Source organism: Pyrgilauda ruficollis, unplaced genomic scaffold (assembly GCF_017590135.1).
Source record: "Pyrgilauda ruficollis isolate IOZ18807 unplaced genomic scaffold, ASM1759013v1 scaffold66, whole genome shotgun sequence".
In the NCBI taxonomy this organism is placed as follows: Eukaryota; Metazoa; Chordata; class Aves; order Passeriformes; family Passeridae; genus Pyrgilauda; species Pyrgilauda ruficollis.
Genome location: NW_024528377.1, coordinates 5,168,629 through 5,192,799, shown reverse-complemented (window position 1 = coordinate 5,192,799; position 24,171 = coordinate 5,168,629). Strand labels below are relative to the sequence as shown.

General features: G+C 41.4%; 1 protein-coding gene across 1 annotated transcript in view; it reads right to left on the bottom strand.

Moving 5' to 3' along the window:
* Nucleotides 1-16,950: 16,950 nt before the first annotated feature.
* The window catches only part of PDE3A (phosphodiesterase 3A), a 210,961-nt gene continuing 203,740 nt past the window's right edge, over nucleotides 16,951-24,171 (bottom strand). The window contains 2 exon segments of the mRNA XM_041484369.1: nucleotides 16,951-17,458; nucleotides 21,874-22,114. Of these exon segments, the coding sequence (XP_041340303.1) occupies nucleotides 17,211-17,458; nucleotides 21,874-22,114 (489 nt within the window). The 3' untranslated portion in view covers nucleotides 16,951-17,210.

Sequence of the window (24,171 nt, the reverse complement as noted above, 5' to 3'; positions counted from 1 at the left end):
AATTAGATCTGAAAATATGTATGAAATCAGCTTCTGTGTTCACTTTTAGGCAGTCCTGTGTTTTACAGAACACTGCCTGAAAATATAAATAGGAAAAGTTCCTGTTCTCTCATGTTTGCCTAAGAAACAGATCTTACACAAGTTAAAAGATGTATGGTTTTATGTATATATCTATATACACAGATATTTATATAGATGGATGCATGTGTTTCCATGGCTTCCCAAACAGGCACCTGTTTTACCAGAAATACAGGTGAAAATAACAAAAGTATATCTTTAGATGCTAAGATTTGCTCAGAGGCTGTTCTTATATGAACAAGACAAAAGGACTTTGTGACACCAAAATTTTCACCAAGATCTCTCCATCATTTAAAATAAGAGCTGTGACTACATATAAGAGAAATATTTGCATTTCACATTGTCCTTGCAGGAACCCTAATGTATTTCCTTATCAACACTAAGGAGTGTTGAGATTTTTTTGTAATAAGAAAATAACTTTTTTTTGTGCTTGCTGAACACTCATTGCACCTCTTCCTGTTCTGCTTCTGATTTTCTTGATGTCTTGGGAAAAGTCTTCTTTTGAACCTGAACCCACTTTTGAACCTGTACAATGGAGAAAACCAGCATGTGCCTCAGAGCATAAATCCTTTTATGACAATCACATGAGGTGCGCTGCCATGTAAGCACATCAAATAGCCTCCACTCTAAGGCTTGAAACGCTCTGCATATTTACAGTAATTTTGGAATGAAAAAAAAACCCAAACCTGGAAGAGGAAAACATATGCACCACAGCTCAATGAATTGTCCTTATCTCTAAGCAAAGCACCTCCCAGCTAGAGAAGATGGGCAGAGGTGTAGAGGGTCTCCTCCACTGCACCACACATGCAGCATTGGTCAGTACACACAAAAATTGCTGTGGTGGTGTGGGGGTGGTGGAATACGATCAACTGAGGCTTGACAGCAGCATGCAACGTCGTGTTCCACTGAGCTGAAACAAATCTCAAATGGACAGCAGAGCTTAAACAGCACTTATGCTCACGTTATTACAGTATAAAAATTGTTAACATTTATTGTCTGACTGTCAAATTGAAGAGTGCAAGGAAGGCCTGACGTCCATGCAGGTTTTAATATATCCTCAGGTATATATACAGATATCTACAGGCTTTAATATCTACAGGATATATATATATATATATATATATATATATATATATATATATTGTGTGGTTTTGAGACCCACCTGCACTATATATATATATATATATATATATAATATATATCCCCAGTTGCTCTTGAATAATGGCTTTAATATAGTTGGTAGTTTTCAGAGCCACCTGCAGCCATGTATCTCAGATCATCAGTCTGGTTGCCCTGACAATGCCTCTGATGGAAAATTTAACACAAGACAGAGCACAGGGAAATGTGCCCAGCTGAACCACAGCCAGCTGCACTGCTAGTTTTGATCCTTCCTCTTTGGTGCAACCAGAACACACAGGGCTGATTCACTGTAATCACAGATATGCCACTCAGATTCTTTTGGCACTGTTGGTGTTACAGTGGGACTAGTCCTAATAGTCTGTCAATTCCAGTGGGAGGTGAGGGACATCTCTGGTTCTATCCAAGGATGGCCTCAGGTTGTTACCATATTTCTCTGGTGACATAGAAAATGAGGACAGAGAATGCCTAAACATTTCCTTTCCAAACATGGCAGGAATGCCAGAAAAATGTAACCATAGAATCATAGAATTGTTTAGGTTGGAAAAGACCCCTAAGACCATTGAGTCCATCTGTAGACCCAGCACTGAGAGTCCACCACTAAACTCTGTCCATGAGTGACACATCCATCCATCTTTTAAAAATACCTCCCAGGATGGTGACTCAAGCACCTCACTGGGCAGCCCGATCCAGGCCTTGACAACCCTTCCAGGAAAGACTTTCCTGACATGCAATCTGAACCTCTCTGGTACAACTTGAACCTGCTCTTTCTTGTCCTACTGCTTGTAACTCAGGAGAAGAGGCTGATCCCCTCACTACAGCCTCCTCTCGGGGAGTTGTAGAGACCCACCAGGTCCTCCATGGGCCTTTTTTTCTCCATGGGAAACACCCCCAGCTCCCTCAGCTGCTCCTCACAGGAATTGTGCTCCAGACCCTTCCCCAGCTCCACTGCCCTTCTCTGGACACACTCCAGCCCCTCGATGTCCCTGCGGTGAGGGGCCCAGCCCTGGACACAGGATTTGAGGTGTGCCTTCAGCAGCGCTTGGTCCTGCTGGCCACACTGCTGCTGATACAGGCCATGATCCCACGGGCCTGCTCCTGTGCCTTTAGGATTTCTTTCTTGAAGAGTGTCCAGCCTTCCTTGACCCCTTTTCCCCTCCCAAGAACTGCCTCCCAAGGAACTCTGTCAACCTCAACAGGCCAAAGTCTTCCCTCCACAAGTCCAAAGTTTGCTGAGCTCCCCTCCTTACTTCTCCAAGGATTAAATCTCTTTTATTTCATGATCACCGTTCCCTAGACAGCCTGCAAATGCCACATCACTTGCCAGTCCTTCTGAGTTCACAACCAGGTCCAGTGGGACACCTGCCCTCAGTGGCTCTGTCACCAGCTGTGTCAGGCAGTTTTCTTCCACACACAGCAGGAACCTCCTGATAAAGACCTGATAAGATCTAATGAGACCTCCTGGGCCCCACTTCCTCTCTGCTGTGCTGTATTTCTAGCAGACTCCCACCATGACATCTGCCTTGCCGGCCTTTCCCCCGACTCCCACCCACAAACAGTTGTCCCTGTTGTCATTGTCCTTAAACTCTAGGAATCAAAACTCCTAGAGCCATGCACAGGACTGCCCCACGGCCTCTCCCTCTGTGCCTGTCCCTGCTGAAGAGTTTGTGACCATCCATGGCAGCACTCCAGCTGTAACAGCTGAGTGAGCCGGGTGGGTGACACTGTGCCTGAAGGACAGCTGCTGGCCGTGGTCACACCTTGTCCCTGAGTGTCTTCTGGGCCCACAGCTGGGGCTCAGAGCTCTCCTTCCACCCCTGCCTCCAGCTGCCCGGGCTGTGGGAGCCCTCTCTGGTGGCCCTGCTTTCCATCCCACCAAAAGCACGCCCGGTGGTGGCTCACCTGTGACACAGCCTGGGTGGCAGTGGCACTCTCCATCCTGGCATGAGGACCTGGCCTGATGGCCAGCTCCAGGGACAGCCTGGGCTGTGGGAGCCCTCTCTGGTGGCCCTGCTTTCCATCCCACCAAAAGCACGCCCGGTGGTGGCTCACCTGTGACACAGCCTGGGTGGCAGTGGCACTCTCCATCCTGGCATGAGGACCTGTGCCTGATGGCCAGCTCCAGGGACACCCTGTCCCCGAGCAGGCATTCAGCAGGCTGGGACACCTGCAGAAGTGCCCCCTCGCTCATGCAAAGTGCGGGCAGGCAGAGAACATCCTTCCCCCTCGGGGAACTCCTGCACTCGGCAGTAAGCCTCCTCAGCCTTTGCCACAGGCACAGGAGCTGCACTTCTGCACTGGCTGGGCACAAACACTGCTCACCATCAGCCCAGCTAAGAGACATCCTCTGTGAAAAGTGAAGCAACAAAGAGAAGAAGAAGAAGAAAAGCCAAATCTTACCTGGCAGCAGGAATCCCCAGAGATGGTGCCCACCAGCTTTCATAGGTAAGCTTCCTCTACTGCTTATGCAAACCCACACTTGCATGCACAGGCACTGGTCCCAGCTTAGAAGGGGGAAAAAATTGGAGGGGAAAACCTCCTCTCAGAAATGACCCTGTCTGTGGAGGTACATCTTATTCGGGAGGTAGAGAAAGGAAAAGAATGCGGGTGGGGGAACTTGTTTCGTCTCTTGTTTTGCCTGAGCATTTGCTATTTGTCTGCCCCCCATCCTCCTCCTTCCCCACCTCCTCAGGTTTTTCTTCCTCTGTCCCCTCCTATCAATTCCAGGACACTGGGCACACCAGCAAAGGAAAGAGGCTGGGTGCCCTAGATGGGAATCATGGAGAGCACCTAAACAGCTCCCAGGGGGTATTTTTCTTTGCAAGTTGCTGTAAGTTTGATGAGGCACGTGACAAAGCTTTGTGGAGAGAAAAAAAAAAAAAAAAACAACAAAAAACAACCCCAAAACTCTGATCTTATTAATTGCTTAATTCCAGGAAACAGAAGAATTGAAGGGGGAATGGACTTGGGGAAAAAAAAAAAAAAGAAAATGGGGAGTGCGTGAGAGAAGACAGGGTGGAGGTGAACAGGAGATTCACAAAGTCTTCTTATCCAGTCCCTGCTCCTTCCTGTTCTGCCCTCTTGCCCAAAATCCACAGGGCAATGCCCCTAGCAACATGAAAAAACCCAACAGAAACAACTGAGGGAAAAGATACATTTATGGGGAGGACAGAATTGCGTGGAAGAGTCAGTCAAGTCCTTTGCCACAAGGAAAGGAAAGGAAAATTTTGAAGACTTCATTCCCACCCTGAATTTTCCTGCCCCAAGGTCACAGCTGCTGAAACATTTATTTTAAATTTTGGGTAAAGGTGAGGAACGTGACTAGCTCCCTCTGTAGTTTGTTGAGCCAAGAGAGGCTGTAAAGCCTGTCTTCTGCTGCCCTGTAGGCTTTGATTATACAAACAGAAAAGGTATTAAAGTTAAAAATTCTTCTTACTTTTCCCTTCTTATTCCCTCCCACACTCTGCAGTACAGCAGGTTCCCATGGCAGCTAAAACCTCTCTCACACAGCCAAACACAGAGTAAGCTTCTGCTTTCCTAGATTTAATACAAATTATTATCCTTCCCTTTGTTATTTCTCCATTTTGGGCTCTTAATGTGGCTGGAATTTTATTGCACTACACGTAATTCACATTTTGTACTTTAAAGTGTCTTGTATCCTTCTTTGGTTTGGAAACTTGGAAATCTATTTTCCCCTTTACTAAGAGATATCAGGGTGCCTAGTAGTCCACAGTAATTAGTGATTAGGAGACTTAGTGATTATGAGCTCTTTCAGCCTCTTTAAGAGAACAGCTTCCAGGCCATTTCCTTCCATTATCAGGAGAACTGAGTTTACACAATACAGGACCTGTGCTGGTTTTGCATGACCTTTAATCTTCATTGCTGACCTTGTGGCTTTCAAAGATTTCTGACACAGATTCCAGTTTTTCTGCCACTGGTAACCTTTACCACACTGTCCTTTAAAATAAATGAAGTTTCATTATCAGATTCCTAAATTTGTTATAAAAATCTCTTAATCCTCTAATCCTCCTCAATTATGCTACAAATTGTGTTGATAAGTACCAGAGCTTTGTCCTCCACCCTCCCAGAAAAATACCTACAGGCTGGTTTTATATCCTTTAGAAATCAGCAGTGCTTTGAAGAACAGGGCCCACAAGATTTAGTGCAATTCTCTCAAGTTTCCTGGATTTTTGGTTCACTGTAAAACCTCAGTATCAGGTTTTTTACCACAGCTGATCTTTTATTGAGATTTTGTTGCAGAGTTGCCTCTGACTTCTCTATAGGTGGTGGTATCTTAACTGCAACTTCCCCAAAACCACTTGGGGGAAGTATTTTCCATTATGGAAAGTTTTCTTACACCTCCAGAAGAGTGTCACCCTTCCTTTATGAACTAATTACAGCAGTTCCTCAGAAATGACTGTACTTACATCCTCTACAGTGCTTTTCAAGATGCTCAGAGTAAATGAACACCAGATCCCCCCTAAAATTCAGTAAGTTAATCTGACAGAAAGTCTCATCCAGGTGGGAATTTCTTCGTTTTCTAGGCCTTGCAGGCCACGGATGTCACATGGAAAGGCAATGCAGTACATCACCTACCACAGCTCAGACCACTAGCAAGGACTGAGACATGAGAAACAAATCTGCCAATTCTAATCCTGGACATGACACCTCTTGCTTGTCACTCTTCAGTGCCTCCCACAGCACAATGACACAAAACCCATTGGAAGCTTGCTAGACAATCAACCAGACAAGCCAGGATTTGCTTTCCTACAGACCTAAAAGGAATTGCCTACTTAGGTATACTTCTTCTGTGACTGGAACAAAACCTTTAAAGGAGCTACAGGACAAAGAACCAGACTTGAGGTCTGTTTTCTTTACATTCCTACTTTGTATTAGTAGCAGGAAATTAGAAGCCAGACCACCTTCATTTCTAAAGCACAGGTTAAATTAATTACACTTACAAAGCCTTGTCTAGCCAGAGTGAATAGCTGGGACAATTATAATCTCCATACATGGGCCCACCATTGCACTGACAACACAGCAGGTTTATAGGCCAGCCTTTGGAAGCATGAAACATTTTCCTTCCTAAAACACATTTAAAAAAAAAAAAGTATTCCAACAGAATGCATGTTATCTTCTAGGAGAAAAATGCTGTTTAAAAATGCACACCAAAACATACAAATATCACCTTAAATCTGAATTCAAGTGATTCCTACAGTCCAACAGGGAATACATTTGCAACCCTTAATATTGTGCTGCAAAGCAAAGTTACTTATAAAACCTTGGTGGAATGAGTCTTCGACACTCTCATTGAAACTTGGTCAAATGCTCCTTTAATACTTTATTTTTGCTGGCATGTAAATGCTCCAACCCTACAGCAACAAATACTGTAAATGTGCAGCTTGCAGTCAATGAGAGGTGGAAAGAGGGAAGACATTTGCAGTTTACTAATAAGGCATCCTAGTTTCACTGCCTATAAAATTTTAATTGCTTTAGTTATGCTACTCTACTGCTACGGATTATTAATTCCTCGACATTAATTTTCCTCTTCTTTTTGTTGCCAGTCCTAGGAGCAGGCTTGGTAAGAATATAAATGAGTAGGAAACCCACTGCCAGAACAAACCTTGGGTACCCATTCCACACCAAAGAACCAGAGACAAATTAAACACTTTGGCTTTTAGAAGCTCTTGGGGATTGCTGGGGGAACTTCAGCCTTGGGGACTTTTTTTCCCAACTAAGGACTACCAGATCTATCCTCAAAGAATAGTTTTCTTACCAAAGGACAGCAAAACAATAGAAAAATGTTCCAATTGTATTTTGGACCTGTCTAAATTCTTGTTATTAGGATATGCAAAGGTCCTACTGAATAGTCTCTTTACTCTGAGGTGCTTATCAAATTGTTCCTGATATTTACATTTTCAGCCCCTTGCATGAGACAAAAGGAAGAAAAAATTTCAAAAATAAAGGAGTGGTAGTAAAGGCCTTTCTTTACTGCACCCTGACCACAAAGCAGTATCACCTCCTCTGTGCATGCTCTCCATGCTGGGTACCTGAGGTAGTTTCTAGGAGTGAGATCAATGGCTGTACATTATCTTGCAAGCACTTGCAGAAGGTGACTGATCAGGTAAAATGGCTCAGAGGTTTTTCTTTCTGAATGGTTAGCAAAAAAAACCAAGCAAAAAATCAAGCAAAAAACCCCAACCAACTGCCCCTGCCCTGCCTGCCCACCCCACTGAAATGGCAGTCAGCCAGGTTTTAATGTGACATTTGAACAGAATTACTTTGTATTTTTATACAGCAGCACACTTTGCAAAGATCCCAGAGGGCCCTGTGAGACCTGTTTCTGAGGGAGTACAACAAACAGGATCAATGAGAGATCCAGAGAAGTGGTATTCTTCAGGGCAGGAAGCATTTGCACCCACTGGAGCTTTGGGGAGAATTTCTGTGTATAAAGATGTAATAAGAGAAACTGGAACTTGTCCAGCTACCAGAGATTAATCTAAAAAAAAAAGTCCCATAGCACTTTCATTAATGAGGATAAGTTCTTTGAAGTAGGTTTAAACCCAAAGATTTTGCCTAGAAATATAGAGAGAGAAGGTACCAAGAATCGAGCAGAAGAGCTGATTACACTGAAGGTGTTGGATTTATACAATATTATGCCTTTGGCAAGAACAGTAATAAAAAATCACCATGTGCAAGGGATTGAGAAGGGAAGTAATTTATCAGCAACAGCAACCAAAGGCACATTAAATGAAGCCATTGTGCAGATCAAACAGGAACCTTCTGCTGTGTATTTCCTGGCTGAAGACAAGCAGGTGCTGCAGCAACCTTTCATCTGTAGCAGACTTCCAAACCATTCTCCCTGCGTGTATCCCAGGTTCTCCAGTGATTATAACTGGCAACCCACATTGGGTGTGACACAAGCCATCAGAATTTATGGTTAAACTTGAAACTTGCACGTTTCCTCATGAATTAATGCAAGGTTCCTATCACCTCTGGGCAGTGAAGCTGTCCAACAAAATAGTTTCGGCAGCTTCCACTGCAGCATGCCAGGTGGGAATCCAGGAATCTGTGGAGTGGTTAAAAATTCTCCTTTGGATGGTACCCCAGAGCTGCAGACCCCAGCAGCCAGGGTAGCACCTGCCAGTTACCCTCCTGTCAAAGCTGTTTGCTCTTCCATCCCTACATTAACCACTGGCAATATCTGGGGATCAGGTGGATTTCCACAGGATTTTGATGAGATCATTGAAGACACACTGAAAGAAAGCATTGCCAAACAAAGCCCCACTAGTTCTCTCAGAATTGTGTTTGCAGTGAAACACTTCAAGTGCTTTTAGGCAACTGCATTTGCCCAAGCAATTGAGAGCAATTTGAACACCTGGAAAATGCGGCGTTTAATTGAGCTGCGAGGGGCTGTGCGTCATGGTCTCCTTTATGCTCCGGCAGAACCCCAGGAGAGGCAGGCTCACGTGTGGTCTCATTAGCAGATTCACTGCTTCTGCCCTGTGCTTTATTGCTCAGCTCTTCCCACGGGAACCTCTCTCTGTTTGGAGAGCTCCAGAGAGAGTTTGGGCATTTTCAGACAAGTGCATTCCTTACCTTGGTAGCCCCTGCTCTTTGTGGTGAGAATAGAGAGGCAAAAGTTTTTCTTTGCTGCTCCAGTTGCATTCCTCTCTGTGAATTTTAGCATCAAGTAATTACATGCTATTGAGATATTAAGTGTTTGGATAGACCAGCTGCTGGCTTAGAAGCAGATCCCTTGGAATAAACATATTTTACTTTCCTACTGGCAGTGATTCTGACTTGTATCTCCCTAATCATTGCCTGGTGCAAGTTTCCTTATATTTTTTCCATTCAGAATTTTAGCCAGAGGACAAATAAACTGGGGGTATTTGAAAATTGACAGGCAGATATGTGGCTGATACCCCTGAGGATTTTGAAATCTGTTAATTTTTCACTTATAGGAGAAGAGGCTTTGAGCACATGGTTGATCTAGATAATTTTTATGCAACAACCATTTCAAATCAATTAGCTGAAGAGCTTCCAGGTCTTTGACGAAAGTAGGTAATAAAACTTTAAAAATGGGTAAAATTTTTGACAGCTGTGAGATACTTTTTTGAAGTTATAAACAGTGAGCAAAGACAGTAGCTAGATATCAATTCTAGCCCACATAAAAGACTAGTAAAATTTTACACTGAAAAATGACAGCATACTTATCAATATAATGGCAAGAGAATTGATTTCACTCACTGTCCCACTCTGACAGGTTACTGCTATGATTAATATGGGAATCTGTTAAGGTAACACATTTCATTTTCTCTGGAAGCATCAGTCACTCTGCACTGCTGAGTGCTGCCATGTAACACTGACCACATCCAATCCACATTAATTGGATTGAGTGGCACACTGATGATGGATGCTGAAATACTGGGCATCATTAGAGCAGAATGGTTAAAATGAGGCTTTCCACAGATTGGTTGACTCACAAAGGATTTGACATGGGGTTTATTCGTAATCTGAAGCAAAGTGCAGAATTCTGCAGCTAAAAGTCTCAGGAAATCAGATACCAATAAACACGAGCTTGGGTCACTAACACACACCAAGCAGGGCTGGCAGCTAAAATGGAAATTCAATATATACAAGATTTCACTGGATTTGAATCAGAGTCTAAAGAGGGTACAAGTCATTTGTAGTCTGACACTGAAAGCTGGGCAGCAAAAGCAATTTTGTTCAATAAAGGAAGAAGAAACACGGCCAGCAGGATACCACAGAATTATATTTATGTTGTACATTTGTCTTCACATTGCAACATCCACATTGTTCATTTTGTGACAAGTATTTCTAATAATTTTGAATACATATTTACTGTATAATACATTTTACCAAGAGGCACTTCCAGTAATTCTGGCAAAAAGGAGCTTCATTATAGTGTCTAACTTACAAAACAGTAAAAATAAATAATGTTTATCTAAAAGATTTTTTTTTCCTGTACAGAATCTATTTTGTACAAAACATTTATCAGCCATTAACTAAATCACTTAACAAATACTTGTGAAGAGAATATATTAAGTATTGCTACATGTATCGAGTGCAAGATACTAGTGAAAGGAAAAGAATTATTCTGTTTATGAAAATCACCTAAAAATACAAGGCCTTGTTCCTGAAGTGTTTAGAAAGGAGAAGCTTGGTTACAACAATATTGACAATATATAAATATAAATTAACGTATGTAGTACTTAGTGAAAAGAACACTGTGTTAAAAACTGGCGTGTACAAATCCTAAACAAGATGGCACTTTTCTGCATTGCCACTTTGGCTGGCAGTTATTTTTTAAAATATTGCTTCAAAAGAATTAGAAAGGTATACACAAAACCCTTTTTCAAACAGAGCCGTATAAAATTACATTCCCCCCTTCTTTTTCTCACCTTTTGAAGTGAAAAAAAAAAAAAAAATCAAGGAGGGATTAAATTTGTAGTACACGAGTGATTTGTGGAAACCTGCTACTGTAGCTGAGTCTGAATAAGAATCATTAAAATAATTTTACCCCAAGGTCCCAGACCAGGAGTCAACCCTCACAGGACAGGATGTACAATAACCAAATTTCTCAGTGTTTCCTGAAGTAAAAAAAACCAAAAAAAACCCCAAAAAAACCCCAAAAAACTTTGTCTGGCCTGTTGTCAATTTTAAAATAAAAAATGTGTATAATTTGGCCCCCAAATCTGGTGGGGGTCAAGTGCTTCAATTATATTGGCACACCCAAGATTTCAATTTAGAAAGGGTTGTAATCTTGCTAGGTTAATTTCTTGATTACTTCACCAAAATGGGATTTTTAATTTTTTCAATCACATCTTCTATGTGATATACATACTTGCATACTGTTACCCAGACAGGCCAAACTGTATTGGAAAAGGATTCTTTTAGGAAGGTATTTCTTCCACAATTGGAGGCAAAGGTGAAAAAAAGTGTTTTTGTTGGAAAATATCCAAGATGTTCTTCTATCAAAAGCACTAAAAAGAAAAAAAAAAAACTGCCATCCATCAGTGAAAATGTTAATCTGTTAAACAAACGTAACCCACAGAATGAATCACTGCTTTTGGAAAAGTGAACTAAATTACTTTCCATCATGCAAACATCTGATATTGATTATTCAAGAGAAGAAGACTTAACTTTAGAAAAGTAATGATCAAAAGTACGCTGACATGGTTGAAATATTAAAGATATCATCAACATCACAGAGCAGTTATTAACGTTGTCTTTGATCTTTTGGGACACCATCTGCAGTACTGTATCAAGGTTTACAAACACCTACAAATCAACACTGGGCATTCAAATACAGGTTTTTGTTGTGTTTCAGGGTCAGGCAGGAATTTTGGGAAGGAAAGGCAGCTTTGCCAGACTTTAGCAGCCTTTCTACCTAAAGCAGTATGTACACACACATGGCAAACCCCTCGCTGTTTTCTCTCTGACCACATCACAGAGCTTTTTAATTTTTTAAAAAAATTTTTAGGAAAGCATTGGGTGACAATGACTAGGGTCAGAGGAGGAAAATAAAAAGCACCACCAAAACCTCCCAAGTCCTTGAAATAAATACTTAGAAGCAAAGAGCAGTTGCTAATTCACATCAATTGTTTCTAAGCGTTCGCTGCAGTACAGGAAGACAGCATTGAAAACTGAGTTATTATTTGATCTGATTTCTATGGTTTTGCCTCAGGACAAGAGAATTCAGCCATAAAAGAACACATGGCTTGCAGCTGTGGCAAAGTCTCGTGTACCTGCCTCTATGCCTCCACACAGAAAACAGGAATATTTGGGTTTCCCCAACTAATTCACCGCTCTTTCCACAGCTGCAGGTTTCAGTGGTGCTCCCCAGAGCACAAAGACTCCCTCTGGCATCCAGGGCAGAACAATTCTCCTCTGCTGCCCCATTCCCACATCTCAGACATACTGCACACGCAGCTTTGGAAGCAAGAAACCCCTGGCACAGACTGGCAACCTGAAAAGCTCAAATGAAATAATTCTTTTTTTTTTTCTTTTCTCCCTCCACTTACACCAAGCAAAATTTTCCTTGATGAAGGAGAATTAAACAACTTCAGCCAAATATTCTTCTTGATTTACCACATCCTTCAGCTTGACAGACCACACCCAAGGCCAGCTGGTTTTACCTGAACTCACCAGCAGTTTTACAGGAGCAAGCATGGGGGGGAATGTCTGCATACACCTCAGTGACACTGGCAGGGTTTCAGAGTGCACAATGCTTACCATTTCATTTTTATCCAAGAAGTATTGTTAACTAGCTCTTGCCTTTTGTGCCTTTTGTCACTGTGAAAAGGAACTCTGCAGAAACACACCAGCGCTGTTCTGCCCCCAGGCTCCTGAGGAGCTTGTCCTAGGAGCTCACTCAGGTGACATCTGCATCCTGCTGAGGTGGTGAGATGCATTTTTCATCAACAGAACACCTGCCTGCCAGGAAAATCCCACTAATGGCTTCTGAATAAATCATAATTAGGTTGTAAATGGAGAATAATTCTCACACTGCTCCCTCCAACACTGGGACTCAATATCTGCCACAGCAGGGGCTAAACCCTGCTTTGATTTACCTGCAGAGGAATGCTGTTTTGCTAAAAGAAAGTGATGAAATTCAAAGATCTATCATACTAAATTGCTCTCAAAAGCACTGGTGCTATTTCGCTCTAAATCAAAGTCTGACTCCAATAGTCAATAATTTTGCAAGCTCTTCTCAATGTTTCTTAAGGCAGCTCACACCTAATTTCTGTGATTCTTTCATCTGTTCAAAAACACTTAATGTGTATGGTTCTCCAAGATCCCTGGATGTTCTTACTTGTTGACTCATTGACAAATAGGAAAAAAAGAAGACTGTCCTGCTCTAATTAATGGGAATAATTATCTTCTCTTTAACACTGCCATAATTTTAACTAATACTGCAACATCAAACAGCAATTAACCTCCCAGAAACTCTATGTTACTCCATTTCAGCAGGATTACATTTGCTTTTGAAAGAAAAGGAAAATAAGTTTTGTTTTATAAAATCTGGCTGAGAATGGACTACGATTTCCTTTCCTCCTCCCACAGAATGCAGGTTTCACTTCCCTCCCTGCCTGTGTTCAACCCCATCCACTGGAGGACTGGAATTCCCAAGTGCTAAGGGCAACGTCCAGGGCTGAGGCTGGGCAGAGAGGTAAATCCTTCACTCTGGGAACCTGCTTCTGTCTAATCTTCTGCCCACGAGGTCGTGGGATGCTCAGCAACTTCTCCTCCTTAAACTGAACCCTTCCTTCCTCCCATGTGGTGTTGGAACATCTCAGTTGTGGCAGGACTTACACGGACTTTGCACAAGAACTTCATTAACAACCAGCACCAGCCACAAAGCTTTTGCTGCGTTAGACTCACGGCTAAGCTTTCAGAAATGCTTAGGGTTCATTTTGAAAACTGACAAAATTCTCTAGGATTCCAAGTCCAGCCAGGCTCAGGTTGCTGACCTGCTCAGCTCACAGATCAGCAGTGCTGGATGCCCACACAGAGTCCTTGTAGGCTCTGCCACTGACTGGTGCTCAATTTGGCAACACAATTAATTTCCTTTTATTGAGTTTTTCTTCCTAAAATATTTATTAGGCTGTGGTTTATTTGGTGCTTGCAACACCAAAGGACTACACAAAGTGGAAAACCTTCTGCCTCCAGAAGGCTGCTGTAACTGCAGGTGAAAAGTTTTGCCTCCTTTGGACGAAAAAATATTAAAAAGCCCCCTAAATTACCTGATTCGTTATTTATGAACCCCAAAGCACAAAAAAAAAAAAAAAAAATCATCACATTCTTGACATAAAATCGCTCTGATATTTTCTTTTCTGTTATATCTAAGCCAACCTGGAGATTTTCTGATCACTGGCTGCCAGACATGCCCTTCAAAGACTGAGAATCAGATTCATAAGGAGGGACCACCTGCAGAAATTGGATTACTAACTATTTGAAGTGGGACAAAAAAAATTCACCTCTTACCAAGCTCAGCACTCACAGCCACTTCAGCTTCTTCACTGGAATTTCTTTCTAGTTTGGATAAAAACAACAATCATTCTCATTTTAAGACAGCAATTTCTTCACCATTAAGGTCCAGTTCAGTGACTGCTCCCATGAACAGGCTGGGGTAGCAATGGTGTATCAGTTTCTAACAGCTACCTTGGCAATGCAGAAAAACAAATTAGAAGCTGACACTAACTTTACTTAATGGCAACCAAAAATGATGACTAGAAAAATATAATGGTTTCATTGCAGCACATTTTTAGATAACTTTTCTTAGTTACTCTTAGTTCTTTCCAACCCTCTTAGAGGAATATGTGAAACCCTCCTTACACGATTTTGCCTTATTCTTGAATGGTTCTTCATAATTTTACCAACTGGGCACCCACTAACACTTTCAGCAACAGAATTGTTTTCCTCTTCCAGCAAAGGCAATATAAACCCCAGTATTAAAATTCATTTGCAGTGATTATGCACTGAAAATCAAGAAAGAAGTGCTTGGAGATGTGACATTTTAAAACATCTCTGTAATTTTAATTTTTAAAGGACATAATGAGGCATAGTAAATCTTTCTTAAACTGTAAGGTATGCATATCACTTGCACAAGAAAAGCCCAAATAAAATGATCAAAGTGACTGAAGAGATAGGAAAACAACACAAGCTGGAATTGGTGGAGACTTGCTGAGATATTGGAGACAACTTTTTTCCTTTTGAATGAATCCTGCTGTGTCTTTTCCCTTTAAAACATCAGTGCTATTTGGATATTTGCTTTCCTGATTTCACTGGAAAACACTTCCTAAATATTCCTGCTGATAACAGCATTCAGAACCTGCCCCAGTCACTCTGCTGAAAGGCAAACACATTTTCTACTGGTAAGAGCAGGACAGGACAATATCAGGAAAATGCAACCAGCAAAAAACCCCAAAAATCCTCTTTTGAGCAAAACCTCATTCTGACAGAAACACAAAGCAAGAAGGAACTCTGAAGTGATAACACACATGTGATTGGCTTTGATAGAGAATGTTTTCCAACATTTTGGGGAGGTGTCAACAGGACCATGAAATTTGGTGAACGTGGAACAATAGCAAAAAGTGATGGGTGTAATGCCAGGAATTTAATACAGAAAGGACTTCCACAAACTCTGCCTTTCACAAGGAATCTTACTCTCACAAGCAGCCCTCTGCTTGGTAATGGGCTGCAAAATCAAACTAGAAAAAGCATACATAGTCAAAGGAGTTCTGAGAGATACTGAAGTTTATATATATATGTAACTCTTTCTGTGGGAACAAATCTCTGAATTGTGGGGTACTGCTTGGTGCTGCCAGTCCCCAAGAGCATTAATATTTTAAAGCCTTGATCCTGTAGACTGCTGGTTTCCCAGAAGGGTCTATACAGATTACTCAAGACTTTATTTGTGGGGTTTGGAAACAGCTACACTGTATAAAAATGTTTTTGTATTTATTTTTAAAAAAATTATCTTTACAAAACAACTTTTCCCTTTTTTTCTTTTTCTTTTTTTTTTTTTCTTAAAGATATCATTATCTACAGGAACCCATAAAAATTTTTCCATATTTACATCTAGATAGCTAATCATTGACAAATATATCGTGAAATAAAATATTGAAAGTGAATATCCAACCTTTTAAATAGACATTTGGCTCACAGCATAAACAACAGAGAAAACAAAAGAACGGAACAACAACAACAACAAAAAAAAGATCTGCTGTTCTTACAGGCCTGATCTTTTTCTTTCTGTTAAAAAAAAAAAAAAAAAAAGAAGAAAGAAGGAAAAATATATGGGTGGGATCAAACATGCTGCTCCTAAGCAGAATGCCAGCAACAAACTGCTGCCATGCAGCACCTGACAGTGAAAACCCGAGTTCTCTGAAGCCCGTGTGAGCACACCTGGGACACCGAGTGCCTGGCACCTGTCCCCAGGCAGCTCCTAATGCATCTTTGCCATCTTCCCCTGGCTCCCACGCTGCCCTTCTTTTGCCTGCCAGCAGTTTAGCTTTGTTCCTCATGCCACGCTTGGCCGTGGCTGCCCAGAGGCAGGGGCTGAGGGCAGGAGAGGACACCGTGCCCGAACACGCGAGCGGCCCCACGGCGCGCTCGCCCTGCGGGCACAGACTGCTGTGCCATGCATTCCCCCTCTGCAAACAGCCCTCCTGGCACATCCCTTTCGCCAGCAGTCCGGGAGGTGCCCAGGAGGAGGAGGAGGAGGAGATCCAGCACAGCTGGGTCGGGCCGGAGCAGCGCCTGGGCTGCCGCTGAGCGGAGGCTGCCCGCAGCTGGAGTGCAAACTGGCACTGGAGGGCTACGGGAAAGCAAAGCTCCTCAAAATTGTTCCCTTGCAGGCACGAATTCTCTAAAATTCTGGCCTTCTCTTTGTTGTGGTATGCTGGGACATGTGCTACAGCTAGTGTGGTAAGAACTCAGAGCACGCTGTATTTCCTCACATCCACTCACACTTGCAAACACCCCCTCACTCACACATATGTGTTGGCAGGATATATCAGCATTCATATAAAGCTTTGGAACTTTTATCCCTCAGCATTAAGAGCAAAAAGCTACTTAACTGGTACCTTACTGTTAACTGCAAATGTGCTTCAGAAGCAGCATTTCCTCAGATAACTTTCTCCTGTAAATATCACAGTGACCATAATATATCATTAAATGTATTTTGCTGAAGTGTGCAGCCAATAACCCTGGCTATATATATATAATTCCACCCACCCCCAAATCTCTTCAAAGAAAGTCTGTAAAGCCGGTGTTGCAGTGTGAAAGCTTCCTTGAGCATAGGAGTTTAAACAATGTACCTCACCAGAAAAAGGAAAGAGAAACAAATTAAACAGCTGTAGGCGCATTATCCCATACTTCTACAGTGTTGTGTCTAAATGCTGTGCTGGCTTGAGAAAGAGTCTGTGCACGAGTCAATCTGTCTTAAAATACTGCTGTAAATATTGTCATTGGTTTGGTTCTACAGTTGTGTTCTCCTCTTCATCCTTCTTGGCCTTCCCTTTCTCCTCCTCCTCTTCCCTGATGGCCTGGATTTGTTCTGAAGATTGGTGCAGTGGGGATTGCTCCGTGCCTTGCTTCTCTGACCCAGCTAACCTCTCCTCATCCTCAATCACCTTCTGCCACATCTTGTGGTTCTGAAGCAGGTGCTGAGTGATCTGGCAGTAGATTTTCCTCCTCTTGAACTTCTTCTTTCCTGTAAAACACCACGTGAGGTTAATGTGCTGGTTTCTACTGGAGAAGGAAAAGCGACTGAAGGCACAGGAAGCAGACAGTGTACTATGACAGATTTTTAAACCCCAACATTTGAACAGTGTTAAAATTCAGAAGGCTGTGCCTCTCCGGATCTTGGGGAAGGCAAACTGGTTTCCTGAAAAGGTTGAGCCCCAACTTCATCCTATGATAAGTCTGCATGTTGTGCCTGACTCAGCTGCTTACAGAGGTACCTGGTCTTTGAATGATTATGCATAAAAAACATTGCTGAGCTGTTTCTGCTCATTTTACATGAAGTTCTTAAAGATTTTGATCAACACACATTCAATTCTGTGCCCTCCTCACCCCCAAAAGATCCCTGCTGATTGTCCTAGGGAAAAAAAAAATCCTGCTTTTGTTTTCCTATGTTCCATTTTCACAGTCATCCATCGCTCCCCCATCGCAGTGGAGGTGACCTTAAGCTTAAGCACAACATTGCTGTGGCAGCAGCCTGAGCACTGAAGAAGCACTCCTACAGCCAAATACTGTCACAGGGAGCTTGCTTCTCTTGGCTTTTGAAGCAGCAGGCCCCTGCTCTCAGCCTATGAAGTGTTTTTGTCCCTGGTGGCTCTCACGGCTCCCGACACACACTACAAGTGTTCTGCTGTCTGAAGGATGGATTTCTCCTGTCAATATGGTCTGTCCAACACAGATTCTTAACTCCTTAGCACTACAAAGTTTGAAAAATGTTCCTGGTCATTAGCAGTGACAATGGCCATCACAGAAGTGAAATAACAACCCCTCCAAAGACAACTGCTGATTTTTCTTTAAAGAAGGTGACGTAGAGGAACGTTTTGTACCAAATAAATTTGCGTGGATTAGTATTTGCAGGTTGCCTAAAGTATGTCTGTGTCAGGATCCAGAATGTTTAGCCCTTGAAGCTTTTGAACTGGAAACAAAGAGCTTTTCACTGAGCACAGACCAAATCCAATTCAATCCTTCATTAGAAAGCCCTTGGTTCCCTGTAGGAAACCTTCAGGTTTAGCACTAACAAGAAGCCCCTCTGCTGCCAATGCTACAGCAGGACATTCTCTCCTGGGTTTCCCAGGTGACCCCACAACTTATTGCTCTCTGCAGACACTTCTGTGGTGTTAAAATTTGTCTGAATCACTGAAGACTGAGTCTGTTTAATTCTTATACTTGCATAAGACCTTCAGGGCAAGTACATGCTCCTGTATAGTAAAAAAAATTACTTAAGGCTACTTCAAGGCTATAACTCTTAAATTTATCTCAACTTCTTCAGTGAATTATCAGGACCTAGATGAAGTGTTTTCTGCCACTGAAAATGCCTAAAAGGCATTTTCATCAAAGATCTTTACCAACATCTATACCAGTCAAAGTCTGGGCATCTGACATCTCAACCTTTTATTGCTTCATTGAGAAAGTTCAGAAAGTCCAAAATTGGGCTGATCACAGGGACACACTTCTAAGGAACTAAGAGGCCCTTATATTGACACAAAAGATGTCACAGAATCGTGAGTAAGGTCCACACAACCACAGAGATTTAGGGGACCTGAAGACAACGATTTGCCACACATTAGTGTGATCAAGAAGAGGAGCATCCCCCATTTGGTACAAAGGAAACAGAAAGAACTTGTGGAATATTTCAAAACTTCTGATACATTCATTTTTAAAGCTTTGAAAACCATAGTCTAAAACCACCAGGCTGAATATTAAGGTACTATAACAGGGTAAAGAAGAAAACAGAAGATCACTAAAATCAGTCTGTTTGCAACGTGAAAAGGGTTAATAATGATCAGTGCTTTTAACCTGAAAACAGCATTATTTGACTCCACTAATGGTGATACAGAAGATAAATGAATAGAGGTATTAAATGAAAGGAAACCAAGGATTTCAGAGTGAGGTTAGAGACACCGTGGATATATGAGAACATCCTTCATATTTTTTTTTTTAATACAGCAGTATCAGTTTCAGGCTTTGGGGTCTGTGTTAATTACATTTCCTCCTAGCAGGAACTTCCAGAAAGGCCAATCTGCCACAAACATGTGGCTCTGCATGTTACAGAACTAACAGATCATAAGGTGATAAATTAACCCATGGGTGTTACATTACCTGACGTTTACTGTTCTCTACAGGATTTTTTTTAATGCATGTGAAATTGCTAAATTTAAAATATGTGCAAGGGTGTGTGTGTGATCAGGACCTAGATGAAGTGTTTTCTGCCACTGAAAATGCCTAAAAGGCATTTTCATCAAAGATCTTTACCAACATCTATACCAGTCAAAGTCTGGGCATCTGACATCTCAACCTTTTATTGCTTCATTGAGAAAGTTCAGAAAGTCCAAAATTGGGCTGATCACAGGGACACACTTCTGAAAGTGTGAACACGGACAGAAGATCACTAAAATCAGTCTGTTTGCAACGTGAAAAGGGTTAATAATGATCAGTGCTTTTAACCTGAAAACAGCATTATTTGACTCCACTAATGGTGATACAGAAGATAAATGAATAGAGGTATTAAATGAAAGGAAACCAAGGATTTCAGAGTGAGGTTAGAGACACCGTGGATATATGAGAACATCCTTCATATTTTTTTTTTAATACAGCAGTATCAGTTTCAGGCTTTGGGGTCTGTGTTAATTACATTTCCTCCTAGCAGGAACTTCCAGAAAGGCCAATCTGCCACAAACATGTGGCTCTGCATGTTACAGAACTAACAGATCATAAGGTGATAAATTAACCCATGGGTGTTACATTACCTGATGTTTACTGTTCTCTACAGGATTTTTTTTTAATGCATGTGAAATTGCTAAATTTAAAATATGTGCAAGGGTGTGTGTGTGAAAAATAGCAATGATTTCTTAAATCCAAGCTGTTTACCTCTGGATCTTACTAGAGATAAAAGGTTAATTCTGCACATCAGGAGACACAGATTTTAGTTCCACATCCATATGTGACTTACTGCACTCATCAAATATTTCTCAGCTTTCCCAACAGAAAACAGGGATGATACCCAGGCAGGGCATGAAAGAATATGTGTGGGAAAGAACAGATAAAGTGAGGCTGCTGAGGGAAAAAGTATGGGTATTTCACGAGTGCACTTCAGGCTGCTGTTTCCTAAAACTTCTGGATACACGGGGGAGAGAAAGAAATATCACTTAGAGGAGGGAAATACAGGAACAGCAGTAGAAAATTCAGAGGGAAAAAGAACATGAAAGAAAGAAAAAAGTAATGCAGGATGGAACTGATAAAAGGAAGAGGTCTACAGCTGCAGTATTTTCTCTTAAAAATCACTTCCCATAAGTGCCAGAAATCTCCTTTCAAGGTAAAAACCTTTAATCTCAGTACAGCAAACACTGGCAGTGTTGCCATTCTAGAGGAGAGGCAGGAGAACATGAGCTTTAGTTACTGGTTAGCCAAGTGATGCAGCTCCCAGCACACAACACAGCAAAGCTCAGTGCCAATTCTCTTCCCACTCCTCTCCATGATACCTTGAAGAGATGTGCATTAAAATGATTCCATTGTTAAAAACTCCTTTACTCCACCAGCATTTCAGATCCTCATTCTATCATTCCTGTTTGTCATGTTAACTCATGGAAATGATGAGTGTTTTCCTTGAAAAATCTTCTCCCAAACATCCTATTTTCAACTGCAATTCTTGCACTCTATCAACACCAGTCCTGAAAGAGTCCAGAAAGCCCTCATGCACAGACAGATGATCCACCACCAGAAACCCCAGCTAAGGTGGAGATAAGTGGTGGATTGTCACTGTCACATTTTCTGAAAAATCCCTTCGCCAGGATTTCTTCTCCTGGGAAGCTGAGAAGCCTCAGAAGAAAATGAAAACAATAATTATCTGATTGCTTCTCCTGTTTTTGCTGCTGTGGAATGTGGTCTGGAGATTGTTTACCAACTGGTCATTGTTTGATTGGTTTCACGTGAATTGTTTTTACTTAATGACCAATCATGTCCAGCTGTGTAAGGACTCTGGAACAGAGTGTCTGAGTTTTCATTATCATTCTTTGTAGCCTTCTGTCTGTATCTTTTCTCTATTCTTTACTATAGTTTAATACAGCATTCTTTAACATTATATAATATCATAATATAATAAATTAGCCTTCTAACAACAGGGAGTCAGATTCAATCACTCCTCCTTCATCCTGGGAACCCCAAAAATACCACAGTGGATATGAAGTACATCGGTGCTGAAACCACGGAGCACCTCCGTTCACAATGTAAGTGGCTACAGCTCCTCCAAGGACAGCCAAGGACACCAAGGACTCTCTGTCACTCTGGAAGACGCCCATGCTGAACCTGGCCAGCTCACAGCCTCTGCTTAGTGTTTTGGTCACTACATGGAACTTGTTTTGTTGGAAAAGGGAAGCGTCAACAACTTACTGGATTCGGCGTTTTCACAAGTTTCCATTTCTGCTGTTTCCTCCTCCTCTTGCTCATCAGTGTCTCCTGACTCATCACTCTCTTCTACCCACTTTCCTGGCATCAGCCCTGCTGAGTCGTAGGAGTTGCAGAGTGGTCCCACGATGTGGGTGATGAAGGACTCCTGGAGGTGTGCCAGCTGGGGCGCGGAGCGGTCCATGAACGGGCTGATGGGCAGGCCCAGGCTGGCCTCTTCATCGCCCTGCAGATGGCAAACAGCCCTCATTTCTGAGCTAAATGCAACAAAACCATGCCACAGAAAGGGGTAAAGCACACCCAGCCAACTAAAAATGCTGAAAGGACAGCATCTAAATGCCAGCCTGGCACTTTCATGGTGACAGTGCCGTCGTGTCAAATGGCACAGTTACAGCTCTTTTCTTGACACCAACCCACTACCAATAATGTGAATTCAACAAGAATGAATTTAACAATGACTCTGCAGAAGGATGCCCCTAGCCCTGAACTTTACGCTGTGTGAAAACTTGAAAATTGTTATTTCATTTCTTTCTTCGCATTATTTTTAAAAAAGTCCATTCTGACTGTGTGATTGTTAGTTCCCAACAACCTTGTTTACAGGGAGTAAGACAACTTCTACAAGACAGGGCTATCTCACAGACTATTCTTTTTTTTTTTTAAAGTTTTCTTATTGATTTTTTAATTTTTCTTATTTGATTTTTTTGAATTTTTCTTATTCATATTTTTTTTTAATTTTAAGTTTTCTTATTGATTTCATCCTTATTAAAAGTAACCTGGAGATGTCCTTTTGGCTTTGGGTCATAAATATTTGTTTCCTATGACTATTAGAATGATCCCAGTTAAAGCAATGCATCACATTCATTTGCTCAAAACCAGTAAATCTTTCCCACAAAGCTTTTTTGGGAGAGAGAGGGAGGCAAAAGAGAAGATTTTTCTCTCTCTTCTCATCTTTATGATGCAAAATAAAGCAAAACTTTATTGCAGAGCCAAATCTGATATACTCAATTCCCTATCACAGCAAAGCTTCTGGTGGCATCAGTGAGCTTTCAGCTGAGCAGACACGACAAGACCAGATGCCATCTCCCCCCCAAAAATATCTAACCTCCCTAATCAAGCCTGATGTGTAACTGATTGCTGTAACACAATACAGAGTTCCATATTATGGGATATATGCTAAAATTTGGAGATGCTTTTTCAGTTTCCATTATGTTTGCTTATACTTATCTCCTTGTAATGTAAATTTTTCCAAAGTAATGGTCTTCACAACTGACCAACATCCTGTCTGTATCTGTATATGGTGAAGGCCAAAAAATGAGAGCTAAATTTTGGAGTATGTACAGCAAATATCTCATTTCCTTGTGTTTTGTTTGCTAATTTAGTAATAACCAAGCCAGAAGTGTTATTGCAATCATTAAAAACAAAATTCTTGTGTTGACAAAACACTGAAACATGCCATCCATTCTTGAAATAGCAAGCAAATTAAGAAGAGGTGACAGCTTGCTCTTCTTTACAGAATCATATCTGAGATTTCTTAGCTGTGAACTGGCAGAAATGCTGACTGTTGAAATGTTTGCAAATTCCTTTTTATTGTTCTGTTAAAACATGATTTATTAGGTGAAACATCTTGCAGTGTGTTTTTTTAAATTCTGTCTGTCCTGTCTTCATATAATTATGCTGGACATGTGAAGAGAAGGAAACATCCTGCAACAATATGACAGAGGATTTTGAATATTTTTACACAACACATTTTTAATAAGCAGTTTTTACTTATATAGGAGTGAAATTCTTGAAAGGAATTGGTGTTTATTGTATCAAAGACATTTCACAATTTTCACAGCATAGTTTGAATTCACATATGTGTGAATTTTGATAATACTTCCAGGGAAATTCAAACTTCCCATAAAATTCTCCTTTTTAGGAATGAGAATGGGAAGACTTTTCCAGTCGCAGAAAAAATTTAATGCTCAAAAACATGGTTAATATGTTTTCATACACCTCTTATAGCCTATAACATTAAAGAAAAACAGCTTTTAATAGAGATTAAAGAAACTGAGAATCTAGCTTATCCCCCTTAATGCCAAAAACAAATCCAAGAAAGAAAACGTTCTCTGTTTTGGATCCCATTCCTGAATGATGGAAAATAACACAGGCTCATACTGTGGAACAGGTAACACAACATCTTCCCACATCTGTATCCTCACAAGCTTGACTGACTCTCCAAGGCTTTGCTGATGTTAATATATTGGGGCATTTCCCTCTGATGTAACTTTTATTGGAAAAAAA